Source organism: Oncorhynchus clarkii, chromosome 3, assembly GCF_045791955.1.
Source record: "Oncorhynchus clarkii lewisi isolate Uvic-CL-2024 chromosome 3, UVic_Ocla_1.0, whole genome shotgun sequence".
Taxonomy (NCBI): domain Eukaryota; kingdom Metazoa; phylum Chordata; class Actinopteri; order Salmoniformes; family Salmonidae; genus Oncorhynchus; species Oncorhynchus clarkii.
Genome location: NC_092149.1, coordinates 60,154,874 through 60,174,591, shown reverse-complemented (window position 1 = coordinate 60,174,591; position 19,718 = coordinate 60,154,874). Strand labels below are relative to the sequence as shown.

Below are 19,718 nucleotides of genomic sequence, written 5' to 3'. Positions count from 1 at the left end.
GGAAAAGAGATAAAGAAAGGAGTGTGTAAAAGAAACGGATGGAGGGAGGAAGGGCAGAGAGAGGGTGTGCCCCAGATAAGTGAGTTTCTCCTGGTTCTCTGTGTTTGCACAGCGTTCTGGGTAACAATGCTGTTTCTTCCTGCTGACCTCACAGGAAGCACTTTCAAAGCTAACTGTGCTAGTTGCTATCACAAACCAAAATATCATCTCTCACGTTCAGACCTGAACATCTGTGTTTGGCTCCGATAAATAACATGTCAAAAGTGCTATCAGATTTGTAGCCCTCAAATGGTGGGAGTTGCATGGTAGCCTAATTCATTTAGTGAAAACGCTGGCTAAGCAAGCTGACCCAGAATAGGCTAGGCAGTTAGAAGTTTGCCCCTGCTCTTAGTAATGTGTCGCATTTGAGTTGTTTAATAAGTTGAGAATTCTAGGCTACGCTTTGAAGATGTGTCCTTAATGATGGGAGAATGAATGTCCTACGCGGTATATTAGCCAAGAGCACACTGCTGAGTGCTGACTGTTGAATGGAGGCCAGTGTTATTGATCCAATGAGCAGATAATAAGATGAAATTGTTGCAGAGACATTCTGTGAGTGGTAATAGCATGTGTGGCTGGCAGCCTAGCCCATTGGGCCCCCCCCCCACACACCGCCGTACTATTTGCAATCAGATAGTCGCTGTTCTTTTGTCTGCCCTCTGAATCTTTCTAAGGCTGTTATCTTCTACTTGTAACCTCTTCCAGTAGCTAGCTATACATTGTTCAATATAACAAGTAAAGCCTAATAAATGTAGCTCTAGCCTATGTGTTTAGCAGTGGGGTAAAAAATACTTTCAAGTACTACTTAAGTCGTTTTTTTGGCTAACTTTACTTTACAATTTATATTTTTAACAACTTTTACTTTACTACATTACATTCTTAAAGAAAATAATGTACTTTTTAATCCATACATTTTCCTTGTCACCCAAAAGTAGTCGTTACATTTTGAATGCTTAGCAGGACAGGAAAAATTTTAAATTTATACACTTATCAAGAGAACATCCCTGGTCATCCCTACTGCCTCTGATCTGGCGGACTCACTATAAACACAAATTGTTAGTTTGTAAAGATGGCTAAGTTTTGAAGTGTTTCCCTGGCTATCTGTAAAATGGTGCCGCTTGATTTGCTTAATATAAGGAATTTGAAATGATTTATACTTTTACTTTCGATACTTAAGTATATTTAAAACCAAATACTTTTAGACTTTTACTCAAGTAGCATTTTACTGGGTGATTTTCACTTTTACTTGAGTCATTTTCTATGAAGGTATCTTTGCTTTTACTGAAGTATGACGATTGTGGACTTTTTCCACCACTGATGTTCTGCTGTATATCAAATAGTGTTTTCTGCAGATGATCCTGTTGCTGAATATATGTTGTGTTTGTTCCAGCCCATAAGGACAGCAGCAGCGGCAGTGTGGTGAAGCAGGGCTCCCTGGAGCATCGTGAGGGTCAGAAGGGTCGTTGGAGCATCTGCCACCTAGAGCTGACCCCCTGTGAGCTGCGTCTCTACAGCCTGGACAGCAGTGGTAACCGCCAGCTCTGCACCGCCTACTCCCTGTCCCACTGCCAGGGGGTTAGCCAGCCCCAGCCACCACAGGACGGACGAGTCCTCCAGGCCCTCTTCTTCAACAGGTAAAATAACGGTGCTCAACTCTTAGGAGACCTCTTGCTGTCTCCTTCCTAAAATAGGTCTTCTAACCTGAACGGAATTTCCTGGATAAATAAAGGTTAAATGAAATAAATCAAAGATTGTTGGAGTCAACAGTCAATTACATAAACATGAGTTGCAATTTAAGTTATTTCTCTCATAACAGCATGTTTTAATAGACCACTCACTGACCTCATCTTCAACAGCTCCACCCGCCTGCAGTTACGTGCCGCCTGCCAGTGGGAGGCGCTAGACTGGAGGAGGCAGATCTGGGAGAGAGTATTGGCTGCCCGGCCCGGCCACAAACAGGCAGAGCCGCCTCCAGTCTTATCCCCGTCGTCATCCATCTCCTCTGGAGGTCTCGACACCAGACCAGACCCCATTGGTCCTGCTGAGGCTGCCCTGACCCCTCATACCTCGCATCTTCCCCCAGCCCGGCCCACGGCCCTGCCCCTGTTTACCAAGCGCTGTGCTGATGTCCTTAAGGTGGGTCTGCTCCACCAGCAGACTGACCTCAACAACTGGAGGGCTTTCACCTTTGTGCTGAGTCGTTCCACGCTGCAGGCCTTCCCAACCGAGGGCCGGGGGCCCGTGTCCGAGCCTGTCCTCCGCTACCCGCTGGCCTCCTGCCTGGCCGTGCAGAGGGACGAGGGGGCCAGCGCCGCCCGTTTCCAGGCAGTCTTCCCCAAAGAGGTGCTCCGTCTGCGGGCTGAGAGCCAACTCAAGGCCCAGGACTGGGTGGAGGCCCTGCGGACGGCCGTGGCGGCCCAGAGGCCACAGGGGGAGGAGGGTCAAGGCTCCAGCCAGGCCCAGCCAGGTGCAGTGTCGATGGGGACGGGGGTGCTGCTGAGGACCAAGCCCTCCAGGGAGAGGAGGCAGAGGGATGCCCAGAGGGCCAAGAGACAGTCAGTCACCACCAGCTTCCTCAGTATCCTCACCTGCCTGGCTGTGGAGAAGGGCCTGACCACCCAGAGCTTCAGGTGTGCAGGTAGAGACCTCCGCCTGTTACCACACAGACACACACACAGTCAGTCTGTGCAAGGCACTTACCCCTAATTGCTCCAGGGTCGCCGTTGATAATGGCTGACCCTGGCCGTGACCCCACTCTCCCAGGGTCTCTCAGGGGGAGTTGGGAACGCTAAAAGCACATTTCCAAAACAAAGGTTACATTTTAAAAATCCAATGCACACATGCATGTTAATACACACACTTGCACACGTGTAAAATATAAACCCCCGGAAAAGTATTTTTTTACACAGACACTAAAGTGACACATTCTTCACTAAAGTTCCAAAAATCTAATCTGTCACATCACTGGTTCATCTACATATCTCTACTCTTTATGGAAAGATGTTTTATAACATAACCCATCAAACCCGTGGCTTTATATTGTAACCCCTGTCATTAGTCAAAAATCTGTTGATATTACTACAGAAAGAGACAGCATACTTCAGTAGTGCTCTGCAAACACATGCATTACACAATCTCAGATGCATACTTCTGTGAGGGTAGCTAGCTAATGACTGTCAGATGGTGCAATATAGGCCTTGTATCTCTCAATCCTATCTACAGTGCCTTCAGGAAGTATTCACACCCCTTTACTTTTTCCACATTGTGAATTTAAAGTCTGAATTTAAAATGGATTACATTGAGGTATTTAGTCACTGGCCTACACACAATACCCCGTAATGTCCAAGTGGAATTATGATTTTCCAATTTGTTTAACAAATGATAAAAAAAAATTTGAAATGTCTTGAGTCAATAAGTATTCAACCCCTTTGTTATGGCAAGGCTAAATAAGTTCAGGAGTAAAAATGTGCTTAATAAGTTCCATGGACTTGCTCTGTGTGCAATAATGGCATTTAACATAGTTTTTTTGATGACTATTTCATCTTTCTACCCCACACATACAATTGTCTATAAGGTCCCTCAGTCCAGCAGTGAATTTCAAACACAGATTCAACCACAAAGACCAGTGAGGTTTTCCAATGCCTCGCAAAGAAGGGCACCTATTGGTAGATGAGTAAAAATAAAAACAGTCATTGAATAGCCCTTTGAGCATGGTGAAGTTATTAATTACACTTTGGATGATGTATCAATACACCCAGTCAATGCCACTTTCCCTCCAACAAAACAAACACAAACAGACAGACGAACAGCATCCCTCCAATGGAACACTTGGTAGACCCACAGATTTTTTGGGGTCTGTAATTTTATGAGTTCACCTCACCACAACCCAAATAAACACACACCCCTATTTTGTTTCTCTTTATTTTTCACTGCACGACGACATGGCATTACCCAGAGTCCTGTGCGGTGGCGTTACCTTTGTTGGCAATGCAGCTTTGTTGTGGTTGGCTTCAAAAGGGCGGCTGGGAGACGGCTGGGGATCAAGGTGTCTGGGGCTCTCACCCACAGCCACCAGTCCTTTGAGCTTAGACCAGTCACCTGTTACACCACTGGGGGTCACAGACCCCCCTCCCTAAATAACCAGCTTTCTCACACACACACACACACACACACACACACACACACACACACACACACACTGGCTGGCTGACTGTAGCAGTTTTTGTATTTACTAGGCTTATGACCTGACCTGTATGTTTGTAGGAGTTATAGAGAGGTAGCTACAGTTCATAGTTCCCCTTAGAGATGTCTCCACCATTACATCTGTTTCGTTCCCTAAGCCTCAGTGGACCATAACTGATATCTCACTACCAGATAGCCCCTTCTTCTGTCTGACAGCTCAGTAAATGGAGCCATGGCGGCTCTGTGTTTGGTCTTTCTGGGTGTGAAATCTGTGCTTCCTAAAAGGGGATGAATGAGGTGGTTTCCTCCTTCTCTTCTGTAACCAGCTCTATTAATGCACGCCATCTGAAAGGGCCACTGAACAAGGGGAGCGGGCACCTGACGATAATTGGCCGGCATAAAGCAGAGGGAAAAAAATCATTTTTTATAATCAAAGACAGGCGCCCGGGAGGCTGGGATGCTATCGTCAATGCGGAAGCTAATTGTTTGATACAGGGGCTCTTTTTGCTCGGGCTGCAGACCTCTTTGAATGAGACACAAGCAGAGAATAACAGCTGGATACAGCTTGTCCCATGCTCTGTTCACAAAACCCTTTAATTATGCGCTCTCTTTTTCTCCCTATTTCTCCTTTCTCTCTTTCTCGTTCATTCAGACTCACACAGTCTCTCATGCTGTCACTGTGTTCACTGAACTCTACTCTTTCTCTCTGGCTCATTCTCTCCCTCTGTCCCCCCTCTATCTCCTCTCTCTCTCTCTCTCTCTCTCTCTCTCTCGTGCTCTCGCTCGCTCTCTTTTTCCTCTCTCTATCTCTTCCCGCCCTCCCCAATCCCCTTGCCTGGCTCCTTGGTAGAGTGCCAGTTTCCTTTTGACTGCTTGTTCTTGTCAGTCACTTAGCTTTGGATGGAGAGTCAGGAGCCAGCCTGTTGTATTACAGTTTAATGGCTTTTCCCTAAACAAATATCCCTGGCCTCCACGGCTCTGTTAGGGGGATTAGGGGACATGCGATGAGGAGGGGTGAGGACAACAGGCAAATAGAGGGAAAGTGAGAGAGTGGGAGAAAGAGAGGAGAGTGGGAGAGAGGGGAAGTTACCATTGTTGGGTCTGACAGAGAGCACAATGGCCAGGGAGTGTAGGAGGGAGGCGTGGGGGTTCAGGGGTCCCCATTACTGTAGCTTTCGCCCCTCTGTCTATTTGGGGGCTGTGATTGAGCACCCTGTGCCTCTTCTGTCCCCCGCCTCCCCACCGACCGACACCCTCTGGCACCAATTTGTTAGCCCCCATAAAGGATAGATGATGGATGGTGGATTGGCCCCGCCTCCTCCTGTGCCTGTGTGTGTGATTCTGGGGGGAAGGTTGAGGGAGCATGTGCACCCTCTTTTTAACTGGGCTCTGGTGTCTACTAATTACCCATCAGACCTCAGCAACTTAATGGTCTAGGAATTTGTAAAGAGGCCAGAGCACAATAGGCCAAGAAATGCAACAAAACAACCAAAAACAATCCTTGAGTTGAATCTTCTTGCCTTCATTCCCCCTGTCTTGCCTTGCTCTTCCCTGTGCTAGCCAAATCATCAAATGTATTTATAAAGTCATTTTTACATCAGCAGATGTCTCAAAGTGCTACACAGAAACCCAGCCTAAAACCCCAAACAACAAGCAATGTAGATATAGAAGCACGGTGGCTAGGGACAACTCCCTAGAAAGGTAGGAACCGAGGAAGAAACCTAGAGAGGAGCCAGGCTCTGAGGGGTGGCCAGTCGTCTTCTGGCTGTGCTGGGTGGAGATTATAAGAGTACATGTCATTAAGGACAAATTGGGGAGGAGAATCTGACTCAAATCTCATGTGCTTTACCATTTCTTTCTCGGCTGTTCTTTTGACTGGAGAGTGAAGTCAAAATATCCTTGTTAGAACAGCGGTCGGTAATGAGGAGTTTTGGCATGGCGTCTCAAAGCTTCACATGAAGGGTCTTCATTAGATCACCCTGTTATTGCAGAAAACTTGATGTGTATTCTAGGTTTAAAAATGCTTCTAAAGTTTGTAATTTCCACATTAAAATATCAGACTTGATTTACCTTAACTAAAAATATATCAACCAATACGATTTTTTTACAATTAGAATCCACACAATAATTTACATTTTCACATTATATGTTCCTGCTGTGAGAAAGGGTCAAATTAAGATCTTACATCTGTATTCACGTGAATCCAGAAGAAAATAAATCAAAAACAATTCTGGGCCTGGCTGAACACACATTTTTTTTAATCAGTTCTTGATGAATATTGAACTGTGACCTAAATGCATCTATAAGATTGTCACTGGTCAGATGAATATGTGAATGCACTATATTCAGGGTTGGGTAGTTTAAAACATATTTTTTTTTTTATGTAATCCGTTACTAGTTAATTGTCCAAAATTGTAATCAGTAAGGTAACTTTTAACTTACCCAAACTCAGTAACGTAATCTGATTACATACTTTTAGAAGACAAAAATATATGTTACCATTTGAACGACATCTTTTGCAGGATAAATCCATGTTAAAGTTTACCTAGCTGGCCATATATGGATGTTACATTTTACTTCATGGGTTGGTTATGTAGTCTTTTTCTAACCCATCACTTTCTAATACATATAATACAACTACTAAATTATATCTATACATTAAAAACCAAAGTCTATCAGAATTCCAGTCATTCCAATAAATGTTATACCCCTTGATCTTCAAGAATAGGACTTGGAAATATGGAAGTATAGATTTGACAAATTGTTTTACCTGAGCATGACCCCAAAACTAAAGACTCATTATTCAGCCCTACTCTGTTTATGATTTTGTTGTCATGGAGGACTGATTGGGCTCATTGATTCCAGTTGAAAAATAAATGCTGCCCTTATGGAATGGCATGCTTTGAGCACTACTGAAAAGTGCTATTTACATGTGAAAAATGAATGCCATATGCTGCATTTGCTATAGGTCTATTGTTTACCTTTTTGTTGGTGACACTTTGATATCTTGATCATATGCAGCTGTTTAAAGGGCCAATCCACAGACGAAACAATAACTAAATGTCCACCCTGCCTCTGTTTTGGTAAAGAACTGAGGGATGGGACTGGAGAAATGTAATGACTCTCAGATTAATAGACAGAGCAATGGATGCAAGGACTGACCATCCTTGATAACATGGTTGAAACAATAATTTTGAAATGAGACTATACAGTTTTTGTTTACATCTACAATGTTTACAAACATTGGAGAAAAACACGTTTATATTTTGGGTTCTGATGGTGTATGACAGTTGAACTAAGCTCATGAGGCATTTATAAGTTATATTCTTCAAGAATCAATGGATATATACAGTACCAGTCAAAAGTTTGGACACATCCTCCTCATTCCAGAGTTTTTCTTTATTTTTAATATTTTCTATATTGTAGAATAATAGCAAAAACATCAAAACTATGAAATAAGACATATGGAATCATGTAGTAACATAAATTATTATATTAAATGATTATATTATAATTCTTCAAAGTAGCCACCCTTTGCCTTGATGACAGCTTTGCACACTCTTGGCATTCTCTCAACCAGCTTCAGGAGGTAGTCACCTGGAATGCATTTCAATTAACAGGGGTGCCTTGTTAATTTGTGGAATTTATTTCCTTCTTAATGTGTTTGAGCCAATCAGTTGTGTTGTGACAAGGTAGGGGTGTTATACAGTAGATAGCCCTATTTGGTAAAAGACCAAGTCCATATTATGGCAAGAACAGCTGAAATAAGCTAAGAGAAACGACAGTCCATCATTACTTTAAGACATGAAGGTCAGTCAATGCGGAACATTTCAAGAACTTTTAATGTTTCTTCAAGTGCAGTCGCTAAAACCATCAAGCACTATGATACAACTGTCTTTCATGAGGACCGCCACAGGAATGGAAGACCCAGAGTTACCTCTGCTGCAGAGGATATGTTTATTAGAGTTACCAGCCTCAGACATTACAGCCCAAATAAATTCTTCATGGAGTTCAAGTAACAGACACATCTCAACATCAACTGTTCAGAGGAGACTGTGTGAATCAGGCCTTCATGGTCAAATTGCTACAAAGAAACCACTACTAAAGGACACAAATAATAAGAAGAGACTTGCTTGGGCCAAGAAACAGGAGCGAGACATTAGACCGGTGGAAATCTGTCCTTTGGTCTGATGAGTCCAAATTTGAGACTTTTGGTTCCAACCGCCGTGTCTTTGTGAGAGAGTAGATGATCTCTGCATGTGTGGTTCCCACCATAAAGCATGGAGGAGGAGGTGTGATGGTGTGGTGGTACTTTGCTGTTGACACTCTCAGTGATTTATTTAGAATTCAAGGCACACTTAACCAGCATGGCTACCACAGCATTCTGCAGTGATGCACCATCCTATCTGGTTTGCACTTAGTGGGACTATCATTTGTTTTTCAACAGGACAATGACCCAACAAACCTCCAGGCTGTGTTAAGGGCTATTTGACCAAGAAGGAGAGTGATGGAGTGCTGCATCAGATGACCTGGCCACCACAATCACCCAACCTGACCATAATCACTCCACCCAATTGAGATGGTTTGGGATGAGTTCGACCACAGAGTGAAGGGAAAGCAGCCAACAAGTGCTCAGCATATGTGGGAACTCATTCAAAACTGTTGGAAAAGCATTCCTTATGAAGCTGGTTGAGAGAATGCCAAGAGTGTGCAAAGCTGTCATCAAGGCAAAGGGTGGCTACTTTGAAGAATCTCAAATATACAATATATTTTGATTTGTTTAACACTTTTTTTGGTTACTACATGATTCCATATGTGTTATTCCATAGTTTTGATTTCTTCACTATTATTCTACAATGTTGGAAATAGTCAAAATAAAGAAAAACCCTTGAATGAGTAGGTGTGTCCAAACTTCTGCAAGACACAAATAGCTAAATGAGAGAGCAGCTGTGGTGATTACCTCAAACGTTTATTCCCCATAGGAAGACACGGGTGGGACTATAATAGCCTACAAAAGCCTATTCCTGCTTTTTTCCCACAATCGATCAAGCACATTTGGCGTGTCATCATAGTGATCTCTGACTTGTGGTTAGATTCGCTCAGGTGGAACAAATTTTTAAAAAATTCGGGGCTTATTCGAATGTCATTTGGAAAAGTTATTTTTTTTCCGCTAACATTCTTTCTGAATTTAATTATCTAGTTTTTCAAAAGTATCTGTAATCGAATTAGAATATTTTTGCTGGTAGCGTAATGGATTACAGTTACCGTGTTTTTGTAATCCGTTACATTTATCATAAAAAGAAAAAAAGAACTATTTCTAGAAATACTACTTTTTAAAGAAATACTATAACTACTATTTCATATTGTTAGTAATTATAGGTAATATTAGATATCTGGAATCACTGGGCAGTTACTTTTGCTAACCAGTCATGCAGTTCAGGACCCTACCATGAAAGGCCAGTGACCCTCCACCTGTGTGTTGTCTTTGTCCTTTTGTTTCATAAGAATTGCGCCACATGCATATGCGACAAGTGATTGTTCACATCAAACCCATACTGAAACAGAATTTAATGAGCAATATTTATTCAGCTAATTGCACATGGGGAAACACATGGTTGTTTTTCTGTTGCCGATGTTCATTTGAAGCCTGATTACCCCCCCTCAACACCTCCTCTACCCTTCTATAAGGGGCTGAATGTACCCCCAGGTTCCTCTCAAAGTTTGCTTGACCCCGGTCTTTCAGCCTGTGTGGATTCACAGGGTCCTCAGAGGAGAGGGCTTTGTAGGGACGAGGAAGAGAGGAGGACTGGAGTATCCAGAGGGACAACCAGGGAGAGGAGATTGAGAAAAGAGATGCTTTGGGGTTGGGTGGGAATCTGTTGGTGGAAAGGGGTGTTAGGGGAAGAGGTGGGCGTTCACATCAAAAGATGGGCAGCGCATCCCCCACCCTCCCCACACACACACAAGCACTCTCACTCTCTCTCACACACGATTTTCTCCCTCACACACAAGTGTTCGTCTGCCTGAATGAGACACATCAAAGCAGAGGCCTCTTGTTTTTGCCCCCTGTGCATGCACACACATACACACACACACACACACACACACACACTGGTCAATGTCCACTCAGCAGTGCGGTGGTGTAAAACGTTGGACAGTTGAAAGCGTGGTTGAGTAGGAACCCCTCTCTGGGGACGACAGAGCAGAATTGACCCTCTCTAGCTGTGGGACTGGGACCTGAGGGGCCACAGTTTCATCATAGCAGCAGGTAGACCTGGGGTGCCTCAGTATTACAACAGTGGATTTCTCTCACGTTCCATCTCCTCCCATCACCTCTCCTCCCCTCAGTGTCAGCCATTTTGAGGCGACACTGGAGGTTTTAGGGAATCCTTACAGTGGCCTCTCAAGTGGGAGCTTGAGATGGTGGGTCCATGGTTTTATTCCTCTTCTTTCCCACACTGGTGGGCATAGACAATCCTAGAGGCCATGTTGTTCCCATGAGCACCACTGCTCTGTCCCTCTGCCCTCTGCACTCTACACTAGAAGGCTACTAGAATGTACCTAGCTGTGTTAGGGAGCTGTGGCTTTAGGGAGGACATAACCATGAAGTAAGCTCCCGTGTGGCTTAGTTGGTAGAGCATGGCCCTTGCAACACCAGGGTTGTTGGTTCGATTCCCATGGGGCACCAGTATGAAAAGTATTAATGTATGCACTCATTACTGTAAGTTGCTATGGATAAGAGCGTCTGCTATATGACTAAACTGTAACCATGTAGATCAATATGCGTTTGTTTTTTTGTGTGAGGGTTTTTGTTGTTGTTTTTTTTACTGACAGTGACAGCAGACCCAGCGGCCTTTCCAGCTGTGGTTTGCTAGTGGCCAGCTCCTTCCCAGCAGTTACACAGCGTTTGGCCGCTGGCACTGACCATCCTCTCCTCTCTGCTGGACATTGCCCATGGAGGCCCTAACATCCATCACACACTCACTAAAATAAGACACATCATCCACATCATTAGTATAGGATCTGTATTGCCAAGGCACCATCCAACACAACAAGTTACCGTCCAGATTTAAACATGCTGGATCCTATTTCGGAGAATCGAACCTATACAGAAGCCAAGGTGTAGTTCTGGAAACGACAATGTTAGTGAATGCTATCAATCATTTCCGAGAACACTTGGAGGAGCCCTTTTCAGAAAACCCCAATGGCTAAATCCAGCCCTAGTGAGTTGAGTTGATGGGCATCAGAGCAGCAGCAGGCTGGTTTGTTTTCTGGGGGAGTGGATGGGATGTGTGTATTTATGGAGCGGAGTGGTTAGTGTGGGTTTGTGCTGCGCTCCTACACTGATTACAGGGCAGCCCCGACACACGACACCCCGCCGCATGGTCTGTGGTACACGCCACACTGCAGCCTCCAGGGTGTGTGTGTGTGTGTGTGTGTGTGTGTGTGTGTAAGCTCGAGGATGGATGGTAAAGAGGGAACTAGAGTTGAGGGGGGAAGACACCAACTCTCTTTTTATAGCTTGGGGTCCCTGCCACAAAAACCTCAAGTTGACATTAGCTCCAGCCTGATCGGCTGATTGGTGCATGGCTAACTCCTTACCTCAGCCAGTGGCAGTGCAGCCCCTGTGTTTATGCCATATTGCCTTGGATTTAGGAAGGCATAAGGAGGAGATGGGTTCTCTCTCCAAGAGAAACGGACACACCACATCGGTCCCTGCTTAGTCATTTATCTGACTCATTGGGGCCTCTTATATTGCTTTGGGTTGTGTTCTCCACTGGCTTTCCCTCTGACTGAATCATAGTAGAAACTAATAGGCCTCAAAGTTTGTCCCCAGAGTTTGAGGTAATTAAGATGTTGGCTGGAGAGGCTATTGGGTTAATGTAGTGTTTGCGATCTGTAAGGTTTTTACATTGGTGTCCCTTATGTACACAGTGGTGAATGTTAAACCAATTACTCCCAAATTGATTTTACACCTGGACTAAAAAGCATGCTCATTGAAGAATCTCCATTACAAGTGCTCGGCCTAATGTCCAGGAATAGGCTTGAGCCGCCGGCCCGATATGTTTTTATTTGAGACGCATTACCCTTTGGTTTCTCTCTGTAGTCATAGACTGTCACTAGTGCTCTATCAGGTACTTCAACAACAACATCCCATAGAAAGCCTCCGCAGATAAAGCAGACGAAATCACAGACTTGTATTATGTTCATTCTAAGTCTCTCAGGTCCTGATCTGCTGCTCTGATAGCTGGCGTTGGTGTCCGGCTATGGAGACAGTGTTTTCCTCTTCTCTGTCTCTTTTCTTTCCTTCTCTCTATCCACGTCTGATCTCTTGCCCCTCTCTTGTCTCTGTGAAGTAAAGAGGAAGGCACCACGCTCCATCGAAAAAGAGCAAGAGCGTGCAAGTCTTTATCCATCTGAGGTCCTTCCCCCTCTCCCTCCATTGCCTTCTCCCTCTTCTCTTGTTCCTTTCTTCCTCTGTGGCGCTCCCGGCCCTACCAGATCATCCTGGGGATAAGGGATACCTGCCGTTGCCCCTTTCACCTGTTTGGGTTCCAATCGTCACCCGTGGCGTGGGACCTGAGTATTTGGGGGAATGCAGACAGGAACAATAAAAGAGGGTTTTCAGAGGATAGCAGCACTACTAAACAACCTCAATAGAATCCTAGGATCTCTCTTCTTGTTGTGACTGCAGGTAGGACTGGGGAAACCTATTGATCTCTGCCTCAGTCTCAACTGGGTTTGAGGGATTTACTGAACAGGTGATGTGGCTGCAGTTTAATGGTTCTCGTAGTTATAGATGTTTGTTTGCTTGGTTGAACGTGGTTAGTGTGGCAATTAAGAGGTGCCATAAACTGCTACATATTAACACTGTGCTTAAGAGCCCAGACTGACTGGGTCTCTCCTCTCTAATCATTAGCCGTAGCAAATGGGATTTTCAATCTCCTGACAACAGCTTCTCTCTGTGACCTGAATATGAGCTGTCTTTAGTGTCTTACCCAACAGGTCATTTCTAGTAAATTAGGGACTTTATTGCTCAACTTGGAGCTCCAGATACACAGAGCATTTTGTGCTTTAGTTCAGCTGTAGACACACACACTGACACACACGCAGACACACACACACACACACACCCTTATCCAGTATCTCCTCTCTATCTCTGTGCAGGGTGTCAGAAGCCAGTAGGGTTGTCACGGGGCAAGGCCAAGGTGTGTTGCTACAGTGGCTGGTACTACTGCCAAAGCTGTCATCAAGACAACCTGTTCCTCATCCCTGCCCGCCTGCTGCACAACTGGGACACCAACAGACACAAGGTGAGAATCAATGGTGATACATGCACACATTTCAGAAGTATGTCCAGCTTATTGAGATACACTCTAAAATACACTTGGGAACGTTCCCTAGTTACACACATTCGTATCTTAAATTGGGTGGACACATGGACGTAGGGTTGGGTGCCCCCATACAGTATAGAGAATGCTGCCAGGTTACATTTTCCAACTACCCCATGTGGTCCCACAACTCATACACACACATACATACATACATACGCATACACACACACACGCACACACACACACACGCACACACACACACACACACACACACACACACACACACACACACACACACACACACACACACACACACACACACACACACACACACGCATATGTATGTATACACAGTCACAACCCCACATCCCTATGCGTTCTCCACCACTCAGCCCTCCCATCCCTCCCCCTGTGTCCTGTCCAGGTGTCCAAGCAGGCCAAGGAGTTCCTGGAGTTTGTGTATGAGGAACCCCTGCTGGACGTGCAGCAGCTGAACCCGTGTCTGTATGAACACTGTGAGGGCCTGGCTGCAGTACTGCGCCTGAGACAGCAGCTCCAGTCCCTCAGAGCATACCTGTTCAGCTGCCGTGCTGCTGTGGCCGAGGACCTCCGTAGAAGGTGAGAGGGGGGCAATTTCCAAACTGTAGTAGACCCAGTTCCTCCTCAGAGCATCAGAGCATACCTGTTCAGCTGCTACTCTGCTGTGGCCGAGGACCTCCGTAGAAGGTGAGAGGGGGGCAATTTCCAAACTGTAGTAGACCCAGTTCCTCCTCAGAGCATCAGAGCATACCTGTTCAGCTGCTACTCTGCTGTGGCCGAGGACCTCCGTAGAAGGTGAGAGGGGGGCAATTTCCAAACTGTAGTAGACCCAGTTCCTCCTCAGAGCATACATGTTCAGCTGCTACTCTGCTGTGGCCGAGGGGGGCTTTGAAGGCGAGGGGCATGGGGAGAGGGGAGTACTTAAAGAATGATTAATCAAGGCCTTGATTGTTGAGTCAGGTGTATGAGCACTGAACTGATACTCCAAGACCATCTTTAGTGACTACAGATATAAAGAGTTGTGAATGGGCAAGATGTTGGGGGGCCACGACAGTGAAGGGTGATGTGAAGGAGGAAGAGAGAGAATGGTGTGTAATGAGACTGCAAACATCAAAGTAGGATTTCATAAAACACAGGAATATAGTGAAGAAGCTTGGAATGGTAATTGTATGTCTGATGTCCTTTGAAAGACCCTTTGTTGACTTGATTCCTAGCCCACGTTGAGTATGACTGTCTGTAGGCCTTAAGGCCCCTACATGCTCTCTCCGTATGATGGGAATGAGGGGATTGTGTTTATGTGAGGGGTCCAGACTAAAAGGCCTGTCTCTGGGGTGATGGATGCTCACTGCCCTGTATGGGTCACTCCCATGGACTACAGACACTCTTCGTACCCCTCCCCACACTATACTCTTGTACTCGCACTTTGTGAAGTACACTCAACACATCTCTAAAGAACTGGTTAGTAAGCTTCTCATTTTGTCCAGGTTAGTAATATTGTTTTTAAAGACAGTCCTGGTCCATATACTTGTGTCTAAAACATGTCCTTCTTTATGTGCTTTTGAGAGTCTGACTGGCAGGTTTATGTCCCGTGTCTACAGTGAGTGTGTAGGTCGGTGTAGACTGCAGACATCCCAGGTTCACCTGCCCTTTTGATGTCTGTCTCTGCTGTGCTGAGGTCTGTTTGAAGTAACCTACTGACAGAAACCAACAGAGAGGGTGGGGCTCTGAGACCCTCCTACTCCTCCACACCCACCCTGGGCCCTCAGAGCCATCCCATCTGGCTGTCGGAAAGAGGGTGTAACTTCATCTAGCTGTGATGTTTACGGCAGTGGTGGCGACCCCGGAACGATGCTCGCTCACCGGGGCCCATGTTTACCGCTACACCATTAGCCCACAGCGGCTAATGCCCCACACTTCAAAACATTACAGGATTAATGAGGCCGGAGGCGCTAAAACCTTCCCCCGGCCATCCATCGGCCCTCCATAGGCCTGCCATGGCCCTGGACAGGGCTAAAGGGCTAGGGAGCTCGGAGGAAGCCTGCCCTGTGTTTATACTCAACCCCTGGGAGATGGGAGAGAGCTGTCACGGCCCACACTGTCTGCGCTGATCTAACGCACACCTCTGAACCCCACGGGTACCCCACATACACAGACACACAGAAATGCTGCAGACGCTCAGACACACAGAAACGCTGCACGTGTGGATAGTCTGCACACATACATATGAACACAAGCATGCACCATACTGTTTACAGTGTACAATACTTTATCTCCTATTCACATAAGCCGAAGTCATAACCTCCATTAAGCAGTGAACCTGTTGTATTCAATATATAATAGTTGTAGTCTTATCAAACCACACACTGACTGACTGGCTGTGATCTTACCCCAGCAGGGTGTGCTGGTCGGTTACTGCCAGAGCCAGCGCTGATACCCACAGGAAGAGTCAACACTGCAGAATCAAGTGTGTGTGTGTGTGTGTGTGTGTGTGTGTGTGTGTGTGTGTGTGTGTGTGTGTGTGTGTGTGTGTGTGTGTGTGTGTGTGTGTGTGTGTGTGTGTGTGTGTGTGTGTGTGTGTGTGTGTGTGTGTGTGTGTGTGTTCAAATAAAATGTTATTGGTCACATACACATGGTTAGTAGATGTTAATGCGATTGTAGCGAAATGCTTGTGCTTCTACTTCGGACAGTGCAGTAATATCTAACAAGTAATCTAACGTTTCCCCAACAACTACCTAATACACACACATCTAAAGGGGTGAATGAGAATATGTACATATAAGTATATGGATGAGCGATGGCCGAGCGGCATAGGCAAGGTGCAATAGATGGTATGAAATACAGTATATACATGTGATATGAGTAATGTAAGATGTGTTAACATTATTAAAGTGGCATTGTTTAAAGTGACTAGTGATCCATTTCTTAAAGTGGCCAGTAATTGGGTCTCAATGTAGGCAGCAGCCTCTCTGAGTTAGTGATTGCTCTATAGCAGTCTGATGGCCTTGAGATAGAAGCTGTTTTTCAGTCTCTCGGTCCCAGCTTTGATGCACCTGTACTGACCTCGCCTTCTGGTTGGTAGCGGTGTGAACAGGCAGTGGCTCGGGCAGTTGTTGTCCTTGATGATCTTTATGGCCTTTCTGACATCGGGTGCTGTAGGTATCATGGAGGGCAGGTAGTTTACTCCTGGTGATGCGTGGTGCAGACCGCACCACCCTCTGGAGAACCTTGCAGTTGAGGGCGGTGCAGTTGCCATACCAGGCAGTGATACAGCCCGACAGGATGCTCTCAATTGTGCATCTGTAAAGGTTTGTCAGGGTTTTGGGTGATAAGCCAAATTTCTTAAGCCTCCTGAGGTTGAAGAGGCGCAGGTGGGCCTTCTTTACCACACTGTCTGTGTTGGTGGACCACACTCGAGAGGGAAGGAGAGTTATTGTCCAGCCCTTGTGGACTGGCAGGCAGGCCCCTGAGAAAATGACAATCACACAAACCAGGGGATTTAACAGGGATTCACACGGCAGACTGGGTGGCTATTGGATGTCTCTATTGGAGGCTTAAACACTCAGGTTACATATCACAGTTATGATGCCGATGTCTTTTTTTAAAACACTTTTTCTGTCTCCAGTGATTTGTTGTTTTGGGAAGGAGTTCTCCGGGGGTATGTTCTTTACAACGTAGAACAAAAGTGAGTGAAGATGAAGATCCATAGTGGGTTGTCATGTCATATGGCCAAAACATATTTTGCAGCAATCAGGGTGAGAGGCAGGTAGTCTGCCCTAAATATGTCTGTCAGTAGACATACACCCTATGCTCCTGCTTCCTTGAACATAACACTGATATCCTCCAATTAAAGCTGGTGTTGTCCGTCTGCTGAACCCTGTACTGTAGCAGTTAGATTAGTCAGTTATGGCATGGACTGTACATTCCCTAGCTGTGTGTCTGGTATGTATGTATGCTCTATGTTGTTCTGACTCTGGTTGCGTTCCATATGGTACCCTATTCTCTATGAAGTGCGCTACTGTTGTCCAGGGTCCATAGGGCTCTGATCAAAAGTAATGCACTATGTAGGGACTATGGTGACGTTTAGGACGAAGCCTCTTGACTGCTGGCTTCACTCTCTCAGTAGTGGCTTGTCTCTCTGACAGTCCCCCCAACTCCCTGTCTATCTCTTACTGACTGGAAAGCTACACACACACCTCCCTGGCTATCGCTTAACTGTAAAGCTTCCCACAAACACATGAAAAGGGAATTCATCCTCAGCTAAACAAATAGCCCGCCCTCTGAGCCTGTGTGTGTGTGTCAGGTTAGTGCTGTAATGAAGCCTGTCTAATGAGGCCTGAGGCTGATGTGTGAATGGGGCTTTGCTCTCTCTGACTAGACCTTTGCCATGCCTCCTCACACAATGACCACATAAAATCTGCCTGTCTGTGGGCATACACGCACACGCTCTGCCTCTATATCTGAGCAAACTCATACATGCTTGATCACACACTCTGTCTCTCTGTCTCTATCTCTCTCTTTCTCTGTCTCTCTCTGTCTCTCTGTCTCTCTGTCTCTCTCTCTCTCTCTCTCTCTCTCTCGCTGTCTCTCACTCACTCTGTCTGTCTCTCTCTCACTCTGTCTCTCTCACTCACTGTCTCACTCACTGTCTCTCTCTCTCTCTCTCTCTCTCTCTCTCTCTCTGTAGAATACTGATGTACACACACATTCCACATCATTTATATAGATATTGCAACCCTCTTCAGATAAAGGCGTGGCATAGAACCTGCATAGAGCTGTGTATGTGTGCGCCTCTCCACTCTCATGAGTCATATTAGAGTTGTGTGTGTGTGTGTCTCTTTTCACATTGTTACTAGTACAGAGAGTGAGTGCACCCAAATTGTCCATGTGATCCCATATCTCCCCCTCTCCATCTTCTACTCTCTCCCGCTCTCTCTGTCTCTCTCTGTCTCTCTCTCTCACTCTGTCTCTCTCTCACTCTCTCTCTCTCACTGTGTCACTTTGTGGATCCTCAAGCTGAAATGTGAGCTAGCGTGGGCGAGAGTGTGTGTGTGTTTGTCTGTGTGTGTATGTGAGTATGTATGCTAACGTTTGCGTGTATGTAGTTCAAGCAGATGAGCGTAGAGAGGACTGTAATAGCGAGACGGGCAGGATGAAGAGATTATTGAGGGTACCCCGCTTCACCTCGTAATAAAGGCAGAGGGATTTTAAACCCCTAAACCCCAGCCTCCACTGCCACCCCAACCCAGCTCCCACTCTATTGAATTGACCCCCATTTTCAGGGCAATTTGGCCACTTGTTGCCACAGTTACACAGGCCCGATCATGGCGTGTGTGTGTGAGACGTGACTCATGGTGCACATTCTGTTATCGTCCTAAATTAATCTCAACATGAAAGCAGAATCTCCTTTCTGTCATGTATGATACTGTCATGTTGATGTATGGATATACTTTCATGTTTAATATGCTGTATGTAATACTGTAATTAATAATAATAATAATTTCACCTTTATTTAACCAGGTAGGCCAGTTGAGAACAAGTTCTCATTTACAACCACGACCTGGCCAAGACCAAGCAAAGCAGTGTGACAAAAGCAATAACACAGAGTTACACATGGGATAAACAAAAGTGCAGTCAATAACACAATATAAGAATCTGTATACAGTGTGTGCAAATGAAGTAAGGAGGTAAGGCAATAAATAGGCCAATAGTGGCAAAGTAATTACAATTTAGCAATTTACACTGGAGTGATGTATGTGCAGATAAGGATGTGCAAGTAGAAATACTAGTGTGCAAAAGAGCAGAAAAACAAATATGGGGATGAGGTAGGTAGTTGGATGGATGGATGGATGGATGGATGGATGGATGGGCTATTTATTGATGGGCTGTGTACAGGTGCAGTGATCTGTAAGCTGCTCTGACAGCTGACACTTAAAGTTAGTGAGGGAGATATAAGTCTCCAACTTCAGTGATTTTTGCAATTCGTTCCAGTCATTGGCAGCAGAGAACTGGAAGGAAAGGCGGCCAAAGGAGGTGTTGGCTTTGGGGATGACCAGTGAAATATACAGTGCCTTGCGAAAGTATTCGGCCCCCTTGAACTTTGCGACCTTTTGCCACATTTCAGGC

The 19,718-nt window shown here is 45.4% G+C and overlaps 1 protein-coding gene across 1 annotated transcript in view; it reads left to right on the top strand.

The window, feature by feature from the left end:
• The window catches only part of LOC139400219 (pleckstrin homology domain-containing family M member 3-like), a 53,136-nt gene that overhangs the window by 16,156 nt on the left and 17,262 nt on the right, over positions 1 to 19,718 (top strand). Inside the window, exons 3-6 of the mRNA XM_071145210.1 lie at positions 1,430 to 1,673; positions 1,896 to 2,677; positions 13,390 to 13,535; positions 13,981 to 14,174. Coding sequence (XP_071001311.1) covers positions 1,430 to 1,673; positions 1,896 to 2,677; positions 13,390 to 13,535; positions 13,981 to 14,174 — 1,366 coding nt within the window. The remainder of the gene's footprint in view (positions 1 to 1,429; positions 1,674 to 1,895; positions 2,678 to 13,389; positions 13,536 to 13,980; positions 14,175 to 19,718) is intronic.